Here is a 23,707-nt window from a genome sequence, read left to right on the forward strand (position 1 = left end):
ACTGATTTATGAACGAGCCATTTTCGGTTTGAGTTACTTGAAGTCCAAGGAAGAATGTGAGTTCACCCATTAAACTCATTTCAAATTCATTCTTCTTTACATTAGCAAATTCTTCATAATGAGAGGGCTTTGTTGAACCAAATATGATATCATCCACATAAATTTGAATGATAATCAAGTCTTGATCATGGTTCTTAATAAATACAGTCTTATCTACGCTTCCTGTCCTATAGCCATTCTTTTTCTAAAAATCTGCTTAGTCTTTCATACCATGCTCTTGGAGCTTGTTTTAACCTATATAATGTTTTATGTAATTTGTATGCACAATAAAGCTCACTCACATTTACAAATCCTTTGGGTTGTTCAATATATACATCTTCTTGTATGTACCCATTTAAAAATGCACTCTTTACATCCATTTGGTACAACTTGAATTTCATGTAACAAGTACATGCTAGGAGGATTCGAATTACCTCTTGTCTTGCCACGGGTACATAAGTTTCTTCAAAATCTATACATTCTTCTTGGTTATATCTTTTGGCAACTAACCTAACTTTGTTTCTCATTACTTGAATTTATTCAATTGCTTTGTTGGTAAAGACCCATTTTGTTCCAATGACTTGTTGATTTTTGGGTCTAGGTACTTGAGTCCAAGCTTTGTTTCTTTTAAATTGATTCAATTTTTTTTTTGAATTTCCATAACCGAAAAGTCATCTTTTTCGGCTTCGGCAAAACATTTGGGTTCTATTTGAGAAATGAAGGCACTATTTGCCATAGTTTCATGAGTTGCTCTTCTAGTTGCAATCTTGCCTTGAGGGTCACCAATAATTTTTTCTAGAGGATGATCAGCCATGAACTTATAGTTCTTTGGCTTTATAGGTGGCACTTCTTGGTTATTTGGGTCAATTGGGTTCTCTTCAAGATTTTGGTCTTGAGGTTGAGATCTTGGGGATGATTCGAAGGGGTTTCCCTCTTTGTCATAATAAATTGGAGTTGGAGTTGGATTTGGCGAATCTGATTTGTTAAACTCAACATGAACCGACTCCTCTACTCTCATAGATGTCTTGTTGTAAAATCTATAAGCTTTGCAATCAGTAGAATAACCCAAGAAAATTCCTATATCAGCTCTAGAGTCGAATTTCCCTATTTTTTCCTTTGGTTCTTTCAATATGAATACTATGCATCCAAATGTTTTGAAATAAGTAATATTGGGAAGGGTGCCCATATACGACTCATAAGGATTTTTATTGGGAAGTGGCCATATGCGATAACATGCGGTGTTCACAGCTTCGGCCCAAAACCTATGTAGCATGTTGTATGAAAGAAGCATAGCTTTAGCCATTTCAATTAAGGTTCAATTTATTCTCTCAATAAAACCATTTTACTAAAGAGTTCAAGGGGCTAAGAATGTATGGTCTACACCATGCTTTGTGTAACATTTCTTGAAATGTGATTTTTCAAATTCTGCTTCATGGTCGCTCCTAATTTTCATAATGCTATAACTTTATTCCTTTTGAAAATTTTCACATAATTTAACAAAGGCAGGAAAAACATCATTCTTGTGGGCTAGGAAATCTACTTATGTCAATCTTGAATAGTTGTCTTCGACCACTAGGGTGAAATACTTCCTATTTAAGCTTAAGGTTAGGGCAGGTCCAACTAAGTCAATGTGGATTAGTTGAAGAGGATGAGAGGTAAAAACTAAATTTTTAGCTTTGAAAGAAGTTTTATGATGCTTTTCAAGTTGGCAAGCATCACAAGGTTAGGTTTCTTTCTTACAATTTTTTTATCTGGTAGTCCTCTCACTAGGTTTTTTGTTGCTAATTTGTTTAAAGAATCTATTCCTATATGTCCTAGTCTCTTATGCCATAACCAAGATTCATCAATTTCGGCACCCAAATAGATGGTACTAGTTGATGGTATATTGACCATGTTAGCAACATAGAGATTTCTGTTTCTATGTCCCTCTAGAACTAGTTTGCCATTTTCTTTCTTTACTAAGCATTTGTCCTTTTTAAATGAAATCTTATTCCCTTTATCACATAATTGACTAATTCTATGTAAATCATGCATCAACCCTTCAACATAATATACATCGGATAAGAAAGTGGTTGAGGTATAAATTTTACCAATTCCTTTTATGGTACCTTTGCTACTGTCTCCAAAAGTTATATGATCTCCATCTTTGGGGTTGAGTTCAATGAACTTCTGTTTATCACCAGTCATGTGCCTTAATCAACAGCAATCCAAAATCCAAACATTTTTAGTGCCTTGGCTCAAAGACTTACCTACACCATAAGAGATTTAACCCTTAGAAACCAAATTAAGGGTGGTTCCCTTTGGGTTAACATTTTAGGTGTTAGGTGATTTGGGCATCCAAGTTTGTTTGCCCAAGTTCTTTGGGTTACCACAACCTTTTCAGTTGATTTGGGTACCCAAGTATGTTTGATGTCGTTTTAATTCTTAACCTTGCAAATGTAGGAATAGTGACCTGACTTATTGCAATAGTAGCATCTAATATGAGCAATGGGAGAGAACTTCTTATTTTTCTTTGTTTTGTTCTTCCCAACCTTCCTCTTGGGTGTGGATTTGAGAGAGAAAAGTTTGACTTTCTATTCTAAATCCAAAATTTTCTTCTCAAAAGCAAGCCTATCACATGATAGTTTGTCCATCAATCCACTTTGTCTTAAAGCATTAGTTATGTGACTTTCATTTGCCTCCTGCAAGACAATTAGCTCTTCCTTGATCTCATGTAATCGAGCATTGCATTTTTATACTTATTTAGACTATGAATGGATTTTTCCAAAAGTAATTCAAGTTCATGCTCATAGTTTGAGTCACTTACCTCTTCGGAAGTTGTAGACTCGTAATAATTTTCTTCAAAAGTCATGAGTCCTACGATACTTTCTTCTTCTTCTGAGTGGCTAGACTCTACCTCAATTGCATCCCAAGCTGAGATCAAAACTTTCTTCTTTATGTTCTTGGGATCTTTGCTTGAGGTTGGGGTTCTTTCTTCAATTTAGGACATTTATCCTCACAACTAACACTCATTGAAATTTCATCTAGATACGAGATGATGTTTCCATATAAGCATAAGTGCATACAATCATTAATTTCAGTGTTATTACTAGATGTATTGCACAGAGAGTTTGAAGAGCAACATTCTTTGTTCCAAGAAAAGTCAATTTCTAATTTTTCCCGTAAATCCTTGGCTGATTTACAACATGTGTAAGAATCAACTATTTCATCACTCAAGGAACTCAAAATGAGTTCCATAGCCTTGGCAATGTCAAGGTCATCCCAATCACAAATAGTTTTTGGAGTGAATCTTCCCTTTACATTTACTCATGATAGCTTCCCATAGTTCATATCCAGTGGATTGTAAGAAGTGCTCCATTGTTAGTTTCTACCATTGGTATTGTGTAGTAATTTCTACTTGAGATGCCATATATCGTTTTCAAAATCAAGGAGATTTTGAGTTCAATTAATATCTTGGGCTGCTCTAATACAAATTGATGGCCCAAGTGGCTTCTCAAGAGGGTTTAAATTGAGATATTCAAATTAAATCGATTTGTATGTGTAATCAAAATTTCATGCGTAAAAGTAATTCAATGAAAGTAATAATATACACACACCATAGGGACAAAAAAAAAAAATTGTTCTCAATGTTCCCCTAGTAGTAGTCACTGCCCAATAACCCTTGTTTGGAAAATTTTTTGCTATTACGCTCTAATAGCTGGAAAATTATAAAGAGATGTCGGCTCTCTTTGGTCATGTGTAGTTCAATACACGATTTGAACACAAACCAATCTCCCCAAGAGATTGCGGCTATATTCTAGCTCTAGCTAGGTCTTTCTATCTAGATTAACTGGTTCTAGATAAACCTTTCACAAATTCATGAAGAGAAAGAGAAAAATTACACCCTCACTTGGAGAGATGCTTCTCCTTGAGACATTCAAGTTGCCTCCTCCTTTTTTGCACATTATGCAATGATCAAGGAGCTTGTACTATGATGCGTGCAAGGATGATTGAAAGTGATAGAAGATTTTCAATGGTAAGGCTCTCTTTCTTTCTCTCCAAAACACTTTTGATGAGAATTTGCAAGATAAAGATTTGTAACTTGAGGATATGTCAATTAATGCTCATTCACTTCTTTGGTCATGGTTTGGTGGGGGTATTTATAGCTTCCCCAACTCAAACTAGGCGTTATATAGCCATTTAAAGAAACCAAACCATTGATTGGTCAATCAATGGTAAGTGATTGATCAATCAATCGATCATAACAACTACTTTTCTATTAGATAGTGACTTATTGATCGATAGACTGATTGATCAATATGTTACCTTTGGTCAAGAAAAGTTAAGTTAATCGATTATTTCCAGTGGTTGATCAATGAATTGAGATTCCCTCTAGCTGTGCATTACAATTATGGTCGATCAGTGTATTTTCATTTGATTAATCAAGTTTGAAATCCCTTACTGGCATGGTTCTAACTGATCGATGAATTTGGAGGGATGATCGATCATGCGTTATAGGGAAATGATCATGTCCTATATGATCGATCAATCAATTATAGTTGATCGACCATGCTTTATATTTCTGACTTGCATAGTTCTGGATGATCGATCACAGTTAAGAACTGATCAGTCATTCCAATGCCAAATTAAACATTTATATTTTACAAAGCATGATAATTTCTCTCTAAGTGCTTTAACATGTTTCTAAGTAATGTGTATGATGATTTTAAACATGTGTATAAGAAATTTATATCATAAAGCTTTGATTTCACAAGTTCTTAAGGAATAGGAGTTAGAATACTCTCTTACATAAATTGATTGAGTTAAATATTTGTCTATGATGTTTGAACTCGAGTCTTCTTGTTATCTTCTTCCTTGTGGGTGCTTCTTCAAGAGATGTTCTTCAATTGTGTTTGAGTTCTTCATTTTGGCTTTGAAGCTTTAAACCTTGAGATGCTCTTGAAGGTGGACTATCTAAAATACGAGATTTTCAAGTTATTAGCTCAATTAAGTTTTGTTATCATCAAAATCAATGTGGGAGTCAACCTACAGTAAACAATATACACTAATTAAAGGACTAAAATTGAGTTCTCTAGAGAGATTCAACAAAATCAGTCACAAAATCAACTGCGATTAGCATTCAATTGATATCCTATATGAACTAGTAGTTTAGTTGAATCAATCACAAAACTATCGTCTTCACTCATCCTTGTCCTCACCTTCTTGAAGCATTGGGGAGCCCTCCCTTAACAAGTCCAGTTTCTAAATGAAATAGATGAAGGTTCAATTACACAAACTAAAAAAAGAGGAACATTACCAATTAAAATCAACATAATAGACATGATGTTGAGCATGACCAGTACATAAGAATACAAAATAAATTATTGTAAACATATTTAAATAAGTTATTAATTACCTTTCTTCAACTTGGAAAGTTTTTACTTTATCATGGTATGCTAGCTCATTACAACCACGACACAACCTTTTGATTCGAGAAGCTTATTTCATTGCCTTCTCTTTACCTCCCTTCAATCTCTTACAACTACCTATTGTTTTCAAAATCTCAGGAGGATAGATTAAAAGATTCTTTTTCCTTTGCTCTTTCTCAAATTCATTTTGCACTTATTCAAGTAATTGGAACTCAAGTAACTGCTAGTGAAGGGAAACTTTTTTCTCTTTTACAAATGCATATGCTTCATCAGAACAATTTATTATATATAAGCAATCAGTCCAAAGAAGTCCAACCTCACTGCTTCTGCTAGGTGTTAAGGGCATTACATCACAACCACTATGATCCAAACTAATTTTTATGCTTTGTTTCCATCTGTTCATGATGTAATGCTCAGCAAGTTGATCCATATCCTCGTTTCTTAAAATGATAAGAATGTGCTTACAAGGGATACCTTCAACCTCAAACTTCATACAAGGACAACAAACAAGTTGTTGATGTGGATCATATAAAATTCTTTGACGAAGTTCTTTTGAGGATGTACCCACCCCAAGCAATTTTAACCAATGTATTATTGAATTTCCCTCCCTTTGTGAACCAAAGTTCATACTCTCTTTTAATTATTTTTTAAACTTCAAAAATAGGCCTTTTGTATACCTTTCCTATTTGCTTCTCAACATTAAATTGGGTAATGATTTGAGGCTTGGTATATGATGTGTCATTATCAACCTTCTTCACTTGTTGCCTTTGTTTCCTTATGGTTGCTTCATAGTTGTGAATGAATTCAACTAATAATTTTTTTATTTAAGTAAGAGTCAAAGAAAGAATTCATACTTTCACTCCTTTGGGTGGTCCCCATTCCAGCCATAAATATGTGTTTGCAATGTAAAGGAATCCATTGAATCCGCTCACTAAAGATTTTGTGCAACCTATCATTATGGTCTAACTGAAATATCTCATTAGTATATAATCATTTTGCTTCAAATTCTTCTAGCGTGACACAGTTCTATACAAAATCTACAAAAGCACACTAGAATTTTTCATCACGAGCAACATGATCAACTCTCTCAACAACCTTATTTAGTAAATGACACATATAATACCTATGAAAAGTATTTGAAAATACAATTTAGATTGCATGTGCTTAAAATGGCACAAAGGTGTTGGTTGTACATGGAAATAAGAGATTGTTGATATAGCCAAATAGATGCACCCTCCTCCTTTAACCACACTAAAAAAAATGTTGTAGACTATCTGTTAAGTACCTAGCCAATACTACCCAAAAGACCGGCTTGGTAGGTAGCGGAAAGCCAAGTACTTAGCTCAGAACCGTAACATCACACCCACCTTCACAAGCCGATGGCCACGATGGCTTAACACTAACGACACGGTCCACTATTACATGGTCGCCGAAATTTGGGTCGACGCGATTGCCCACGCCGGGAGTCGAACTCGCGACGTAGCACCTACTCTGATACCAAATGTTATGTACCTAGGCAATACTACCCAAAAGACCGACTTGGTAGGTAACGGAAAGCCAAGTACTTAACCCAAGACCATAACACTATCCATGATGATTGACTCCAGTAAAAGGTGCAAGTATGAGTTTATATTAGATAGAATCATAAGTAGTATCAAAACAATTGCTTCACCAAAAAGGTGATATGCCTTCCTAGCCTCTCCATCTATCCAAAAATAGTGAGTTAAACTCTTCTCTTTATCCATTTCATACGAATAGTAAAATGAAAGATTTACTCTTGTAGATCCTTGAAATGATCTAACAACATTTGAGCATTAGTCTCTCAATTCTTGTCTCATGTCCCTTCATAATTTCTAACATCTCTTTAAATATACCCAACTTTGTCATATCCTCTAGTCAAACCTCAAAGAAAGAAATCTTTTGATGTAGAAAAATTAGTATTCTTAAATTTATGAAACAAGTTTTTATGCACTTGTGTAATTTGCCTATATAAAGGCAAAAATTGCCTTTTACGAGGAGTCGATAGGACAAGGTTGTGGCCCACCACAAATTTCACCACTTTTGACTTCTCATCAGAATCTTTAGTGAATCTAATTAATGCCCCACGCCCATCTCTTATGATTCCTTGACTTCTTCTTTTGAGGATTTCATCAAAATTATGATTTTTCCATACATATCCTTCTTTTAAATATGTAAACATTCTTCATTTATTTCTTTGGTATTCAGATGATAATTCACAGAGTTTTTACGTACACTAAGTCCTCTATCCCTTGCATAATTATGATGAAATATTTTTACTTCCTCAATTGAGTCAAGAAGAACGTACTCTAGGCTTTTTATCTTCTCTTACCGTTGGATTCCATACATTGTCCAATATACAATCCAAGTTGCCTCCACCCTTAGATAACTCTTCACATATGTTTGATTCTTTATAGCAATCCATGTCTACAGTAAAGTACATTAACGCATTAAACCAATTCATAACTAACATACACAAAACACATAACATAATAAATAATGATAAATTTCTTCACCTTCAAAGGGCATGATATTTATTATAAAATTACAACACATTGACATAAGAGATAATTTTAGTAGCTCATTCACATGTAATTTTAAAATTTTGACAGTATGCTCACACATATTAGTTCAAAAATTATTTTACAAAAACTCATACAATCATTATCCTTTTCCGTAGATTATCTATCTCATAATTATGACTCAACATCCAGCATGCATTTACCACAAGATGGTGTTAAGTTGGGTCCAAGGCCCATCCTAAAATGACTAGCCAACTTAAAAGCCTCTTTCCCAACTAATAAACTCATGATCTTTGTACTAAATAATCCATGTGGGACTACTGCTTAACACTCCCCCTCATGTGTAGGCCCTCTATTATAGCTCTACAAGTGGATAATTTGGGTGGAGACCCACATATGAGTACCTCCATGGTGTTATGCCTTTGATGGAGTTGAGATATCCTCCATGGCATTATGCCTTTGATGGAGCCATGATATCCTCCAAGCACCAACGAGTTCTCGAAGGAAATGATAATCTAATTCAATATGTTTGGCTAACTTATGAGAAACTGGATTAGAGCTAAAAAAAATTGCACTTTTATTGTCACATAAGAGAAGAAGTCATTGTGAAATAGGAATATGAAGCTCGCAAAGGAGATGCGTAAGCCAACGAAGTTTGGCTGCAACGTGCAAAAGAGCACTATACTTAGATTCATAGCTGGAACGTGATACTGTAGGTTGCTTTTTAGCAGTCCAAGAAATCAAATTGTCTCCAAGATAAATGGAATTATCAGAGGCAGAGCGAAGAGTATCAGGACAGCCTGCCTAGTCAGGATTAGAGTAGCAGATGGACAAAAGGTAAGGCCAAAGTGAATGGTGCCTTTGAAATAGTGAAGAATACGCTTAACAGTAAGAAAAGGATCTTTAGTGGGACTACTGCTTAACAGATGGCAATTGCATTTACCACAAGCTTGTTTGCAATTTTAGAGGTGCAACTTAGACAGAACTGAAGAAAAAATGTTCGTGTGAAAAATATTCCTTCAGAAGAGGATTAGAAGATGATGCAAACTAGAGAACAAAAGGGTAGAGCCAGAAATTTTACTTGATATTTTAGCCACCTAGCATATCGGTAGCAAGAAGTCAGAATGGGAGGAAGTATTGATCTGGTGTGGACGAAGTTTGATGAAAATGGAGATCATGCATGTGGATGGGGATGGAGGAAGCAAAAGCGTTGGTGGAAGAGGAAAGACATAAAATGGGAGGAAGAGATGAGGGCCGGTGGGAATGGCATTTAGGGTTTAATCATTGTAGAGATCATGCATGTGGGTGGGGACGGAGGTAGAGACAACATTGGTGGAAGAGAAGTAGAATGGTGGGAAAAAGGGTGATGGGTCAAAATTCTCTTTTTGTGTGAAATTAAGAGCAGACTATTGACCGCCACTTTGAGTTGATTGAATAGTCTCTATTTTGCACCTTAATGCCTTCATGTCCAATCATCTCCATCTATGAAAAAAATGATATTTTATATATACAAGGCTGATCCATTACGAAAAATCATTTGGTGTAAAACATATGAAATGGATATCAGTTGTCCGATCATTATGGTTGAGATAGTCGTTGATCATGATCGGACGGCTGAGATAGCCATTTTGTATGTTTCACACCAAATGGTTTTTCGTATTGGATCAGCTCTCTCTCTCTCTCTCTCTCTCTCTCTCTCTCTCTCTCTCTCTCTCTCTCTCTCTCTCTCTCTCTCTCTCTCTCTCTCTCTCTCTCTCTCTCTATATATATATATATATATATATATATATATATATATATATATATATATATATATATATATATATATATATATATATATATATATATATAAAACTCTGTCTCTCTCTCTCTCTCTCTCTATATATATATATATAGATAGATAGATACTAGTATCAAATTTAACATAAATGATGGAAATGATAGTATATATGATTGAAAAAACAATTCTAAGTTTGCTTAATAACACCAAATAACAATCTTGAATTAACATACTTTAATAAAGCCGCAATAGACAGTATATCCAATACAAATATTTGTTGAGCGTAGGTTGACTCCCACATTGCTTTTGATGATAACAAAACTTAATTGAACTAACAACTAGAAAATCCAAGTATTTCATATACTTCACCTTCAAGAGTTAAAGCATCTTCAAGTCTAAAGCATCAAAGCCAAATTCAAGACCTAAAGCACAAGAAGACAATGAGAAGACTAGAGATCAAGTGTAATAGACAAATGTCTAAACTCAATCATTTTTGTAAGAGAGCATTCTAAACTCCCTTTCCTTAAAGTACATTTGTGAAATTGGAGCTTTAGGTTATAAATTGTATATAGACATGTTGAGGATCATCATAAACATCATTAGAACATGAAAGAGAACTTAGAGAAAAATTTTCATGCTTTAAAAAGTCTACACTTTTAAATTGGCAATGGAATGATCGATCATCCACTGGCATTGATCGATTATCCAGAATTGTGTAGGCTAAAAATATAAAGCATGATCAATCAACCTTAGTAGATTGATTGATCATCCAAGACATGGTTATTTCATGCAATAATGCATGATCGATCATCCCACTTGGATTAGCCAGTTATTACTGTCTACACAAGCTAATTTCACATGGCATGGTCGATCATCCTATCTGATTGATCGATCAGTCAAAACCTTGCCAACAAGGGACTTCAAGCATGATCAATCATAGGACAATACATTGATCAATCATACTTATAATGCATAGTTAGAGAGAATCTTGATTGATCAATCATCCACTAGCAATGATCGATCTACTTAATTTTTATGGATCAAAAATTACATAATGATCGATCAGTTCATCGATCAATAAGTCACTATCTGACAAAAAAGTAGTTGTTATGATTGATTGATCAATCAAAGTAATGATTTTTGAAAATAGGTAAATAACGGCTAGTTTGAGTTGAGGAAGCTATAAATACCCCCACCAAACCCTGAGTAAAGGAGAATGGATATTTATTGTCATATCTTCAAGCCACTATCCTTTATCTTACAAATTTCCATCAAAAGGGCTTTAGAGAGAAAGAGAGAGAGAGACAATCTATGAAATTCTTATTCTTTTTCAATTCTCCTTGCATTCATCATTGTACAAGCTTCTTGATCATTTCACGACGTGCTACAAAGGAGTAGGCAACTTGAATCTCTCAACAATAAGCATCTCTCCAAGTAAGGGTGTATCTTTTTCCCTTTCTTTTTATGTATTTATGTTAGGTTCATCTAGAACTTGTTAATCTAGAAAGAAAAACCTATTTAGAGCTTGAATCTAGCAACAATCTCTTGGGAGATTGTCATTGTGTAAATTCGTGTAGTGAGCTACATGTGAACAAAGAGAGTCAGAATCTCTTTTGTAATTTTCTAGGTATTAGAGCTAATAGTGAAATTTTCCCAAGGAGGGTTCTCCGGCGATGACTACCACTATGGGGACATTGATGACAAAAAATCTATTTGTCCCTATGGCGTGTGCATGTTATTCTTTAATTTGAATTGCTTTTATGCATGGACTTTTAATCACATGCACAAGTTGTTTTTAATTGGAATTCCTTTCAATTCACACCCCTCTTGAGAAGCTACCTGGGCCAACATCCCAACCAAAGGTTTTTGGCAGTGACTACCAGTAAGGGAACATCGATAAAAAAAAATCTATTTGTCCATGTGGTGTGTGCATGTTAGACTTCACTTTGAATTGCTCTTATGCATGAATTTTTAATCACACGCACAAGTCATTTTAATTTTAATTTCTCAATTCATCCTCCTCTTGAGAAGCCACCTGGGCCAACAATTGGTATTAGAGTAGGCCAATAACTTAATTGAATTCAAAATCCCCTTGATTTTGGAAAAAGATAAATGACATCTCAAGATAAATTGCCCCTTCCCAAAGGAAACTTTGCCAATTATCCACCTTTGTTCAATGGTACACATTATGGACATTAGAAGGTAAGAATAGAGTTCTTCCTTCAATCCATGGATTGGAACATTTGGCATGTAAACAAGAATGACCTTTTGAGCCTCAAAAAGCTTTAAAATGGCATTCCAGTTGCAAAAAAATTAATAAGCAAACTAAAGAAGATAAGGAGCAGCTCAAAACAAACTCCAAGGTCATAAACCTTTTGTTATGTGCCTTAGGACTAAATGAGTTCAATAGGGTCTCCACATGTAAGACCACTAAAAAAATTTGGGAAAAACTTGAGGTCACGCATGAAAGAACCACTAGAGTTAAAGACTCTAGAATCAGTTTATTGATAACCCAATATGATGAATTCAAAATAAAACTGGGTGAGTCAATTGTTGAGGTCAACTCAAGGTTCACTCATATAATAAATGAGTTGAATATATTAGGAGAAGAGATTTCCTTATATAGGTAAAATTACAAGCTTCTCAAGGTACTTCCAAGGTCATGGGAGATGAGGAAGACTGTCATCCGTGATAATGCTAATTTTAGAACTATAAGCTCGAAAGAGCTACTAGGAATCCTTCTCACATATGAGATGGAACAAAAAAATGTAGAGGAAAAACAACCTAAGAAGAAGAACATTGTTTTTAAGGCCAAAATGTGTGGTGAAAGTAACTCTAGTGAAGAGAGCTCATATGAAGTGAGTTTCATAGCTAAACATTTTCAAATAATGTATAGGAAGAAGAAGAACTTCAGTAAAGGCCAATTTAGAACTCAAAATGATAAATTTCAAAAGAAAACTAATGTTTATTTTAAGTGTAGTAAATTAGGACATAGAAGGAACAATTGTCCTTAATTAGAAGAAAGAACCCCGTCCTCAAGCAAAGATCCCAAAAGAAGAAGAAGAAGAAAGTCTTGATCACATCTTGGGATTCAATGGAGGAAGAGTCTAACCACTTGGAAGAAGAAGAAAGTGACATTAGACTCATGGCTTTTGAAGACATTGTTAATGAGTCTACAACTTCCGAAGAGGTATGTCTCTAAGCCAAGGCTCCAAAAAAAAATTGGATTTTGGATAGCGATTGGTCAAGGCACATGACCGGTGACAAAAAGAAGTTTGTTGAAGGCAATCCCAATGATGGTGGTCATGTAAGTTTTGGAGACAATAGCAAAGGTACCATAAAAGGAATTGCTAAAATTGGTACCTCCACCTCTATCATATCCATTGTGTATTACGTAGAAGAGTTGATGCATGATTTACTTAGCATTAGGCAATTATGAGACAAAAGAAACAAAATTTCATTTGAAAAGGAAATTTTTTTAGTAAAGAATGAAAATGAGGAACTAGTTGTAGACGGACATAGAAATAGGAATCTCTTTGTAGCTAACATAGTCAATATACCCTCAATTAGTGCTATCTGTTTGGATGCAAAGATTGATGAATGTTGGTTATGGCATAAGAGACTAGGACATATAGGAATAGACTCCTTGAACAAATTAGTGAAAAAGAACCTAGTGAGAGGACTACTTGATAAAAATTTTGTAAGAGAGGGACCTTACAATGTATGCCAACTTGGAAAACAAGACAAAATTTCTTTCAAGGCTAAGAACATAGTTTCAACCTCTCATCCTCTTCAACTAATCCACATGGACTTAGTTGAACCTACCAAACCTTAATTGAAATGGCTAGAGCTATGCTATAAACACTACATGTTATATCATTAATCAAGTAAGCATAAGGCCACTTCTCAACAAAACTCTGTATGAGTTGTATATGGACACCTTCTCAACATTACTTATTTTAAAAACCTTTGGGTGCAAAGTGTTCATTTTGAAATAACCAAAGGAAAAATTAGGGAAATTTGACTCTAGAGCTAATATAAGAATTTTCTTGGGTTATTCTATTCATAGCAAAACCTATAGAGTTTATAACAAGACATCAATGAGACTAGAGGAATCGATGCATGTTGAGTTTGACGAATCCAATTCGCTAAATCCAACTCCAACTCCAATTTCTAATGAGGAAGAGGAACCCCTTCAATTCATCTCTAGGATCTCAACCTCAAGACTAAAATCTTGAAGAGAACCCAAATGATCAGAATAACCAAGAAGAGCCACCTACGGAGCGAAAGAACTATAAGTTCATTGCTGATCATCCTCTAGAACAAATTATTGGTGACCCCAAAGGCAATATTGCAACTAGAAGAGCAACTAATGAGACTATGGCAAATAGTGCCTTCGTTTATCAAATAGAGCCAAAAGTTTTCGAGGCCGAAAAGGATGACTTTTGGATTATGGCAATGCAAGAAGAATTGAACCAATTTGAAAGAAACATGGTTTGGACTTTAGTACCTAGACCTGAAAATCAACGTCATAGGAACAAAATCGGTCTTTAGGAACAAAGCTAATGAAGAAATCAAGTAGAGAGAAACAAAGCTAAGTTAGGTTCCAAATGATATAACATGAAGAAGGTATAGATTTCAAAGAATCCTATGCACCCATGGCAACACTAGAGGCAATTCGAATCCTCCAAGCCTATGCTTGTTACATGAAGTTCAAATTATACATAATAGATGTAAATAATGTATTTTTAAATGGGTATATCCAAGAAAAGGTATATGTTGAACAACCCGAAGGATTTGTAGACATGGGTAAGCTTGACCATATATACAAATTATAGAGAAGATGGATAGTCAAAATTGAATTTTTAACCTATCTCTCCTTCACAAATCAAAACTCTTTCCAATGAATTTCCAGAGCTCCATTGACACCAAATCTCCATTCCACCTTGGATTTTGAAAGATTTCTCATCAAATTCAAGGCTAAAACCCTATTTTTCACACTTTCTCTCAAAATCGAAAAAAACTACAATGATTAGGATGAAGATCATTGCAAAGAAGAATACTCTTTGAGGAAGGAAAGTGATGCTTGCAAGGAAATGCCAAACTTGAGGGAGTACTTTCGTACTAGACCTCAACGAGAAAGGTATTTCTCAACATTTGCCCCTAAATGCATCGTTGAACCGACAAGAGTTGACATTCCCTTTTGTGAGAGGGAAATTGAAGGATTTGCAGAGCTCTTCCGGCCCTATAGAGGCTTATTGGAGAGAGAGAAGCCAATGTATCCCTCGTGAAGGTTGTATTACATAAACTTGGAAATTGTAGTAGCATTAAGCTTGCTTGCTGGAGCTTATAGCTCCAGCTATAATTTACAAGATTAACTTGGAAATGTGTCCCTTTATCTTGTAATTTATAGTTCCATCTTAAGCTTGCTCGAGCCTCTCTTGAGAACCTAATTTACAAGATTTTTTGAAATAGATTTTATTTAACTTTTGTTTTTTAAAATGTAGTAGTATTCAAACATAAATTTACCATTACAATGTTAAAAACACACATTTTCAGCCAAGAAAACTTTCCCAAACAATGTATAAATGTAGCAAGAACGGAGGCTTGAAGGAAAGGAAGAGAAAGGGCAATGCCCTCCCTCGCCTCTTTTGTGGTTTTTCATTTTAAGATTCTTTGTTTTTTGTGAAAAAAATATGAAGAGAGTAAGTATTTAAAAATAAATTTCTAAGCCCAAAAGCTGGATTTGGGATTAATTGAAGGTAGACTCGCAAAAAAATAGAAAAGAAAAGTTGCAGCTCACGATTCAACGAGTAACGAAGGAACTTCACAGAGTTATTCTTGGACGGAAAAGGACGTGGCGGGCAAATGAAGTAAAACTTATTCTCTCGTCAGTGCATACGCCTGGTACGAGTCATGTGGTGACCAACCAGACCAAATTCACCAACGCCTGCTCATGTCTATGATCATGGCTGACATAGCAAACCGTTTAGAGAAAATAGCAGAGCTGCCAGAAAGCCAGGAACGTCACGTTCCGGTTCCGGCTAAAGTTAATAATCAAGAAAATAAGCTTCAAGAGAAGACACAAAAAATGAAAGGAACAAGATATAATACAAAAATGACAATGAAAGAATTGATCCTTGAATGAGATTAGTCCCTAACAAATCAAAAACATCGACCTTTTTTTCCCTTTTACCTTTCTTTTAACAAAAGAATTGAATCAAATGGAATTTGAATCAGATAACACAAACACCGGCAACATCAGCAGACACACGGGCGTGTTTGACAATTCTGTTAGCAGGCTCCTTATTCAGTCATGTACAAAGCGCCATCCCAACTCCCCTCTCCCTTAACAAGGATGAGACGAGAGAAATTCGCCTAAGAATCAATCACGGTGAGAATATTACAACATCAATTAATCTCGTCCTCCCCCTTTTTACATTGATAAACAAATCTCCTTCTCTTCTCTTTCATGTCTCATTCTGAAAAGATTTTAGACGAGCAGGCAGGTCTCTCCCTGCGGTTTGACCTGCTGTTTGGCTTGTTGATGAGACCAGTAGGCATGGGCAGAGAGCACCCTATCCAACAGCTCTTGTGGGACAGGCTCACCCCTCCTTTGTTGCGGGGAGATTCTTGCCGTGTGCACCAGTGTCTTCCATTTATCCTGTGCACCCCACCAACCCATCAATCAGAGAATAACATGGACAATTAATTGGCTCCACACATGAAACATTTTACGGACAAACTTTATAACCCCTCCCCTCACCATCGTCAACATGGTAAGATAACCCAAAGACATCAAATCCTGCCTAGAAAGCACATCAACCATGGAAATCATCTTTCTCAAGAAATTATCCTGAGCAAATTCAGTAAGTAGTGAATTGCCCATTGAACAAGCAGATATATCAATATTTTTGAAAAAGATATTGGCAATGAATCCCTGATTAAGTACTTCAGTCCTAGCATTCAAGACACCAATATAGCCGCCCTATTGATATCAGCAGTGCCCATCTTTTTCTTTTTCCAAGAAAAATCATGCGCATCAGTGAAAAATATAGTCTTAATCTTTGGCGTGAAAAAAAAGGAGTTTTTTCTAGCCAAAAGAAATGTAACCAACTCTAAGCTGAGTTAAAACAATTGCACCCTACTTCTTATTAATTGACCTAGAAGCTTAATTTCCATATGCAGATATATATATATATATATATTGTTTTACATTATAGAATGCAAAAGAATAATATCTGTGCCAGTGGATATCATTTATGCTCTTTTACTCATTTTTTTTTAGAATCTAAGCTTCTCATATGAAATTGGTTACAACAAGTCATAAATGCTGCAGCCTATTATGCTTCTTCTGTTACTAACAAATCTTAACAATGAACATAATGGATGGCAACAACAATTGGGTTCTTCTGATTTCACAACTATGCAGTATCAAGTTTGCACCCTTTCACACACTTCAAAACTTGAACATGACATCCTATCAGAATCAACTATAATGACAGATACCTTCAGGTCAACATAAGTACGATGCTTTGCATTCTCAAAGGCACGCAATTTGACATCACGCCACCTGTGAAATAAACGATTTTTCAAGAGTAATGAACCGCACTATTGATTAAGTGAAACTTAAAACAAGCAAGCATTGCCAAAGCTAAAAGCTCAGATATAAATGCAAAAGAATTGCTGTAAGCCAGGAATCATCTGTCAGCATGAAAAATAAATACCAAGTGGATATATGCTCAGACCTTCCAGTACCAAGTTTCTCAACCGCTTGCACAAGTGCTTCTACTTCTGAAACAGAGAATGGCCTTCTGATTCGACGCTGAACAAGCTCAGCGCGACGTGATTTACGGTGTAGAGGAACCACAGCCAATGCTTCTACACTCATGGGTGAAATGGGCACCATAGCTCTGGAATTTGCAGATGGTTTATCCAAAGATACATCAGTAGGACATAGCACTGAATCATGATCACTTTCAATGCAGTTGCCCAAATTGGTCAGTGGTGGATCTGGGGTGGCATCAGATGCCCCTTGATCAGTAGGAGGAACTGCTCTACACCTGACAACAAGATCAAATTAAGTTCGTCAACAGAATGCTGCAAGACACAACATCCAGTTCAAAACATATATAGAGAGAATTTTTTTCCTCAAATTCAACTTTGTAAATCATCTAATACCTGTTTATTTGTTGAGTTGCTTCACAAGGGGTATGATCTTCAACACAAAGAGGCGTTGGAGAAGAGCATGAAGGGTAGGGTTCCAGTGAAAAACCCAAAGTATCCAACTTGTCACTACAAGAAATTTCAGTTTGGAATAATGTTATACTGTCATCTCTAATCTTCTTCCCCTGAAGCAGAACACCTACTCGTAGGCCACTTCCAAGTATAGCATTAACAGCCTCCAGAACAGTCCTCTGCAGATACATTATAGTTCAGAAATGCAATATGCTCAGTATCCGTTGAAAATACTGCATATTACATATACTCTGAATAAGCGATGAACTTCTTTATATGTCAAACAATTTAAGTTCCAAAAAGAAACCCAGGCACAAAAAATGACATGGAAACAAATACCTTCAGTGAACCAACAGTTGCATTTTCAGGCATCTCGATGAACAGCTCTGGTACCTTAAAGGACTTGATACTAAGCCTCACTGTACAAAGGAATGAATCTTCTAAGAAACATGGTATCAAGAATGACTTCTTTCTAAGCGCGTAAATATGATCATGTTGGTGTGCATATATTTAAGTCATAAAACTGAGAATACCATGTGAATCACCAGATTCAAAAGATGATTTCTGACATGCCACAGACGACGAGCTCCCAGTTGCTACATAAAATAGCAAATCTCTTTAGTCAAGTGAAGATCATAGAAAGGAACAAGGAAAGGACAATTGAACAAAAACATCAAACTCACCACCATTCATGGTTGCAAATGAACCAACAGGTTCCCCATTACTACCCTTCTCTGCTGAAATATATATTCCGTCATTACTGTTGCTCCTAACAGATGTTGAAATTGAGCATCGCTCATACAGTTTCCTCCTTTTAAAAGTAGAGCCCCTTTGAGTCCTTTGGCGTGCATAGCACATTTTCCTACTTCGGACAACAGGCTTTGTTTCTGAATCTGCAACACATTGAAATAATTACTAAACATGGAAGCATTCTGATGATTAAACCATCAGATCCTATATTTATGTTTTCCTTGTACCATAGATGGTTGTAGAAAGTCAACAACATGTACCTACACTTACCAGAATTTGAGAGATTAGCATCCTTCACCACTTTAGGAGATGCTTTCCAATACTTGGATGCCAAGAATTTCTTCATCCTCCGGTCTCCAAAGCAAGCAGGAGGTCTGTAAGTCTTCCTGGTTATGGTGCTAGGTTGAGTGCACCCTGAGGAATTTTCGTCATCATCTCTACTAACTACACGAACATTATTATGGGACTTTGGGAGGGGGCCACCATGAGCAATGTGGTCCCCACCTAAAGGAACCTCAACACTACTGTCTGAACTAACTAATGCAGGGGGTTTGGTGTCTTCCATCTGATCATCTGAAATGGGTGAAATTCCAGTTATCACACTCCCAATCTTTTGATTTTCAGTTTCTACTTTCTTCTCAAACTCTGCATGTACTTTGCTCTTGTGAGACTCAGCAATGCTTGGGGAACCCCTCTCAAAGTTAGAATTACCTTGGCTTCCACCAGGAAATAAACTGAATGCATTCATAACTTTGTCGGTAGACTCCTCTGGAAGGACAGTCTTCTTGCATCCATCAGAGTTTGTTATTGTTGATGTATGTTTGAATGAGTCATCATTAAAAGCATGGGAATGATCCTTATGTATACCGATATGACTGTGCTTTTGCAATCTCCCATTAAATGCAGAGACACTCTCATCACAACTTCCTTGATCATGAGGTTCCTGCTTTAAAGGGTTCTCAATGTATGGTTGTTCCTTTTTTATGTAATCTTTTTCAATTGCTAAGTCAGCTTTGGTAACTAACTGACTTGAAGAAGTTTCTTTCTCTTGCAACAGCTTTCCAGCTACCGTAGCCAGTAGATCAAATGCACACATTGGGTTTTCAGCCTTCTTTTTAAAAGAAGATTTCCCCTGAAAAATAGACAAAAGCCATTCAGATTTGAGTTCTTATACCATAAAGAAACCAGAAAAAAAGTTGATGCAGTAGGTGAACAGTTAGTGTACCCTAGCCGATCTTGAAGCTCGGGGCATGGTGGGCACCTGGTAGCCATTAAATCCATAATACAACCTTTTCTGAAACACCATATCTCAGTTACTCATACCCAAAGGAAACTACTCAGCAAGTGCAAAGAAACTCCATCATTGAACCCATTCATGAATTCAGAAATAACCCCATATATTCATTCAACATTCTGCTGATGCCGTCACTGGAATTATTGGTCCCAATCATAAAACCCTACAGAAATAATAAGTTTTAGACGAACCTCTAGCTGGAGAAACCAAAGTATTGCTCTAAAACCCATGCATAAAAGGACAGCTTATCATATCATATAGAGAAATGTGAAAATTATCATACATGGCAGGAGAAACCAAAATATTGCTCTAAAACCCATGCATACATTGGGAGCTTATCATATTAAATAGACAAATGCGAAAATTATTATACATGGATCAAACGGAGTGGTCTTGTTTACAAGTTTTAAGCCCAGGAAGATTCTTTTCTTCTTCCAGACGGAAGATGATACAGTTTTGAAAATAAATTGCAGAAAAATATTGCAGGACATCCATGTATCAGCGAGCCTAACTAGGATAAATTAGAGTATGATAATTATACTTGAACAAAATAATAAGTCCAGTAAAAGGAAGCCTCGGCATTCGAAGTCATCAGATATGAAAAACCGCTATGTTATGGTCACAAAGTATATTAAACCTCAAGAACTCGGAACAACAAAACACGAGTACGCTATAAAGAGGAATAGAAACCAGAATTGCTCTTCAACGGGTCGGGTAAATGGCTTTTATGCTCATAAGAAACGCATAAAATGGTGAGAAGTTAACTAAGTCGAAATTATGTCCTCTTTCAATCATAAAACGAAACAAACTGGATCAAAGAAAAAAATCTCACACAACAAAGAATTATCAACAAAATTTAAAGGCATATCACTAAACCCAACGTTAATTCGCCGAAAAACAATGAAAGCATCAGAGATCTCTTTAAAAAAACTCAAAATTTAAGTCAAAGATCTCACATTTTAATACCGCAAGAAAATCGCGGATCAGTTATTCAATAAAGACAATTCATCCTCACCTGCTTAATGGATGTCCTAAAAAATATTTCGCAAGATCAGAAGATAATTAAAAAGAAAAAGGAGATCTTAAAAGGTTTAACAAATGTTTCGTGAAAATTTTGTAATATAAGGCCGTAAGAAAAAGGCTGGAAAACAGGATCTAAATGAGGAGAAGGTATCAGCGGCAACCTCAGGCAAAAATCAAACGAATACCAATTTCAGATCCCATAGCCATCATTGCGTAGAAAAATCAAACCCAACTTTCAAGAAGAATTTAGAGAAAAAACATTTAGTGCCACGATCGCTGTCTGGTAAATTCAGCGAATCTAGATAAACTTCAAAATTGTTGAAAAACAAAAAGGAACAATTGACGCTCCATAGGAGCAAAATCTGGAGAAGACTCGGATCAGACTCTCAAAACAGAAAATTCACCTCAACAACAGTAAACCCACCACAGAACCGTAAAATTCACCGAAATTAAACACAGAAACAGAACACCGACGCGGAAAGAAGCCAGATAAGAAGGTCGAGTCATTAAATTGCACGTCGTAAGAGGCCTCAGATCGATCAAACCCACCTCGTCCCATGAAATCCTTCAGACTCTCCCAAGGAAATCCTTCAGAATCACGTAGAAATGGGTGATCCGTGACGAAGAAAAGAGACTAGCTCCCTCGAATTTCATTTCATCCAAATTCGCTCGTATTCCTTTCAAATTTCAGATCAGGGAATTGCATAAAATTTCGTAGAGGTCTCTGAACCGATATTCTATACATGCAAGCCTATTTTATCCTTCTCCCGTCCCTCCTGATCGCCAAAACCCCTGAAAACCACCCCTTTTGCTTAAACCCCAGCTCTTATACCATTTGATCTCCCCACACTGGACCCTCCGGTAAAAGCCCGTCTTTCACCAGCTCAGCCGGTCGACGAAACCACTTAGACCGGTTCCAGCCATCGGCTAATCCACTCGCCATCCCAAACAAATAACGATTCCCGCCACGTGGAGGAACTTTGATTTCAACGGCGACGATTTGGGTGAACGACCAAGTGTTCCGAGAATAAGGTTGTGATGTGTGTAAAAATATAGCGGACGTTTCGGATGGGGACATGCCGTAAAATTCGTTTTTTTCGATTTCTTTCCACTAAAAGGAAAAAATTGCATTTCGCGTGCCTTTCATTCTTCCGAGCAACCTACCACGAATGCTTCTACTTCTCGGACTACCCATCAAACAAAAACAAAGTGGGGGGCCTTTCTAATCCAACGGCTCACGAGATGTTGTGCGGGCCCACCTCAAACGGAGACGAACATAGCAAGGTTGGTAAAACCTTGTTTGCATGATCGTACTAACTGAGAATGTAAGATGATGGACAGGTGAACCAGATTTTAGGATTATTAGCACATGCTCCCCTCCTCACTTAATTAGAGATACATGTTAAGGTTACTTTCTGTGTGTCTGCGCCTAAAGTCATTGGTAACAGATGATAAGTTAGTTCAAGTCAATGACGACAAGGGCATTATCGTCACTCAATTAGTTAAAAAACTAAGCTGGAACTTAATACATTTAACTCGAGATTAAGCTCTGGTACTAAACTAATAATTTCGAGGCGAATTGGGCAACGCAATCCGCAGACGACAAGGGCATTATCGTCACTCGGTATCTTATCCAGACGTGCAAGGCGAGCAGCTCGTGGTTTTCGGCCACGTAGGATTAAAGAATGCTCCACGTCACGCAATTGGGAGGTCCAGGTGCATTATCTGAAGAATTTCAAGGATAGGAAATTTCTCCATCGTTTCAAACTTTTAAACGAGTCGTGGGAGCCGCGGACGGAGACGGCGGGGAAGGCGACTTTTCCGTCACAAGTCACGGCATGAAGCTGAGGTGGCGAGGGTGGGAACCACAAACCAGACGACGTTAATTTCGGGGATAAGAAGCAGTTGGAGATGTGGTGTGGGTTTTTTTCCCTTGGGGCCGCGAGGATGGTGGGACCGTTTTATTGAGGATGTCGAAAAACGACGCCACGACCGCAAGGACGGTTATACCGCCACCGCTGTCGCTTTCTGGACACCCGTCACGCGTCAACAGCGTCACGCCTACTACTCGATCAGTAAGTTTCAGAGGACACGTGGCGCCGTACCTGTGACTTTACGAAGGCAGGAGGTAGAATTGAAACAGACAAGAGTCGTGTAACTCGAATTTCTCGGCCCCGTATGTTTTAGCGCGACAACACTCGCTTCCGTTTCTCGGATCGCCCTTCCATTTGAAAATTCGGAGACTCAGACAAAATTCGCGGGCGAGATTCCCTCTCTCTCTCTTTGCATACGCCGCGATCGCGGGTCCGGGGTCTCGATGAGTTTAAAGTTGGACTCTTTAATGGTGAAAGCAGACAAAGGTGTTTAGTCAGATGCATGGGACCTTGCAGGGAGGAGTCCAGGATTTGCCGGTGATGCCTACAAGGAGAAGGGAGGCCATCGGAAAGAAGGATATTCTGCTGAAGAGCCAGTAGATTCTTGTCAACTGCTGCCATGGCTGTCCTTCTTTCGCCCAAAAAGGAATTTGATCCAAAGAAAATTTTGAACCGTCCGTGTATAAACGGTTTCTGGGTAAACAATTACCAGACTATCCTTCTCACTGGTATAAAGAAGAAAAAGTAATCACTTCTAGTGC

At 36.8% G+C, this 23,707-nt stretch overlaps 2 protein-coding genes across 2 annotated transcripts; both read right to left on the reverse strand.

The window, feature by feature from the left end:
• Positions 1 to 1,553: 1,553 nt before the first annotated feature.
• On the reverse strand, positions 1,554 to 2,226 carry LOC137943015 (uncharacterized). The gene is made up of 2 exons (XM_068788716.1): positions 1,780 to 2,226; positions 1,554 to 1,628 (listed from the first exon to the last, which is right to left on the reverse strand). The coding sequence occupies exons 1-2, from the start codon at positions 2,224 to 2,226 to the stop codon at positions 1,554 to 1,556; spliced, it is 522 nt and encodes a 173-aa protein (XP_068644817.1).
• A 13,756-nt stretch (positions 2,227 to 15,982) lies between these two features.
• On the reverse strand, positions 15,983 to 21,851 carry LOC137934944 (telomere repeat-binding protein 5-like). Its single transcript, XM_068779546.1, has 10 exons — positions 21,622 to 21,851; positions 19,981 to 20,212; positions 19,026 to 19,887; positions 18,689 to 18,898; positions 18,539 to 18,601; positions 18,345 to 18,424; positions 17,949 to 18,184; positions 17,516 to 17,830; positions 17,277 to 17,340; positions 15,983 to 16,431 (listed from the first exon to the last, which is right to left on the reverse strand). Exons 2-10 carry the CDS (start codon positions 20,059 to 20,061, stop codon positions 16,261 to 16,263), a joined length of 2,082 nt encoding a protein of 693 aa, XP_068635647.1. The 5' UTR covers positions 20,062 to 20,212; positions 21,622 to 21,851; the 3' UTR covers positions 15,983 to 16,260.
• Positions 21,852 to 23,707: the final 1,856 nt, after the last annotated feature.

Source organism: Aristolochia californica, unplaced genomic scaffold (assembly GCF_029961685.1).
Source record: "Aristolochia californica isolate CCGP_79_NKW_82.1479 unplaced genomic scaffold, dmAriCali1.0.hap1 SCAF_10, whole genome shotgun sequence".
NCBI lineage: Eukaryota > Viridiplantae > Streptophyta > Magnoliopsida > Piperales > Aristolochiaceae > Aristolochia > Aristolochia californica.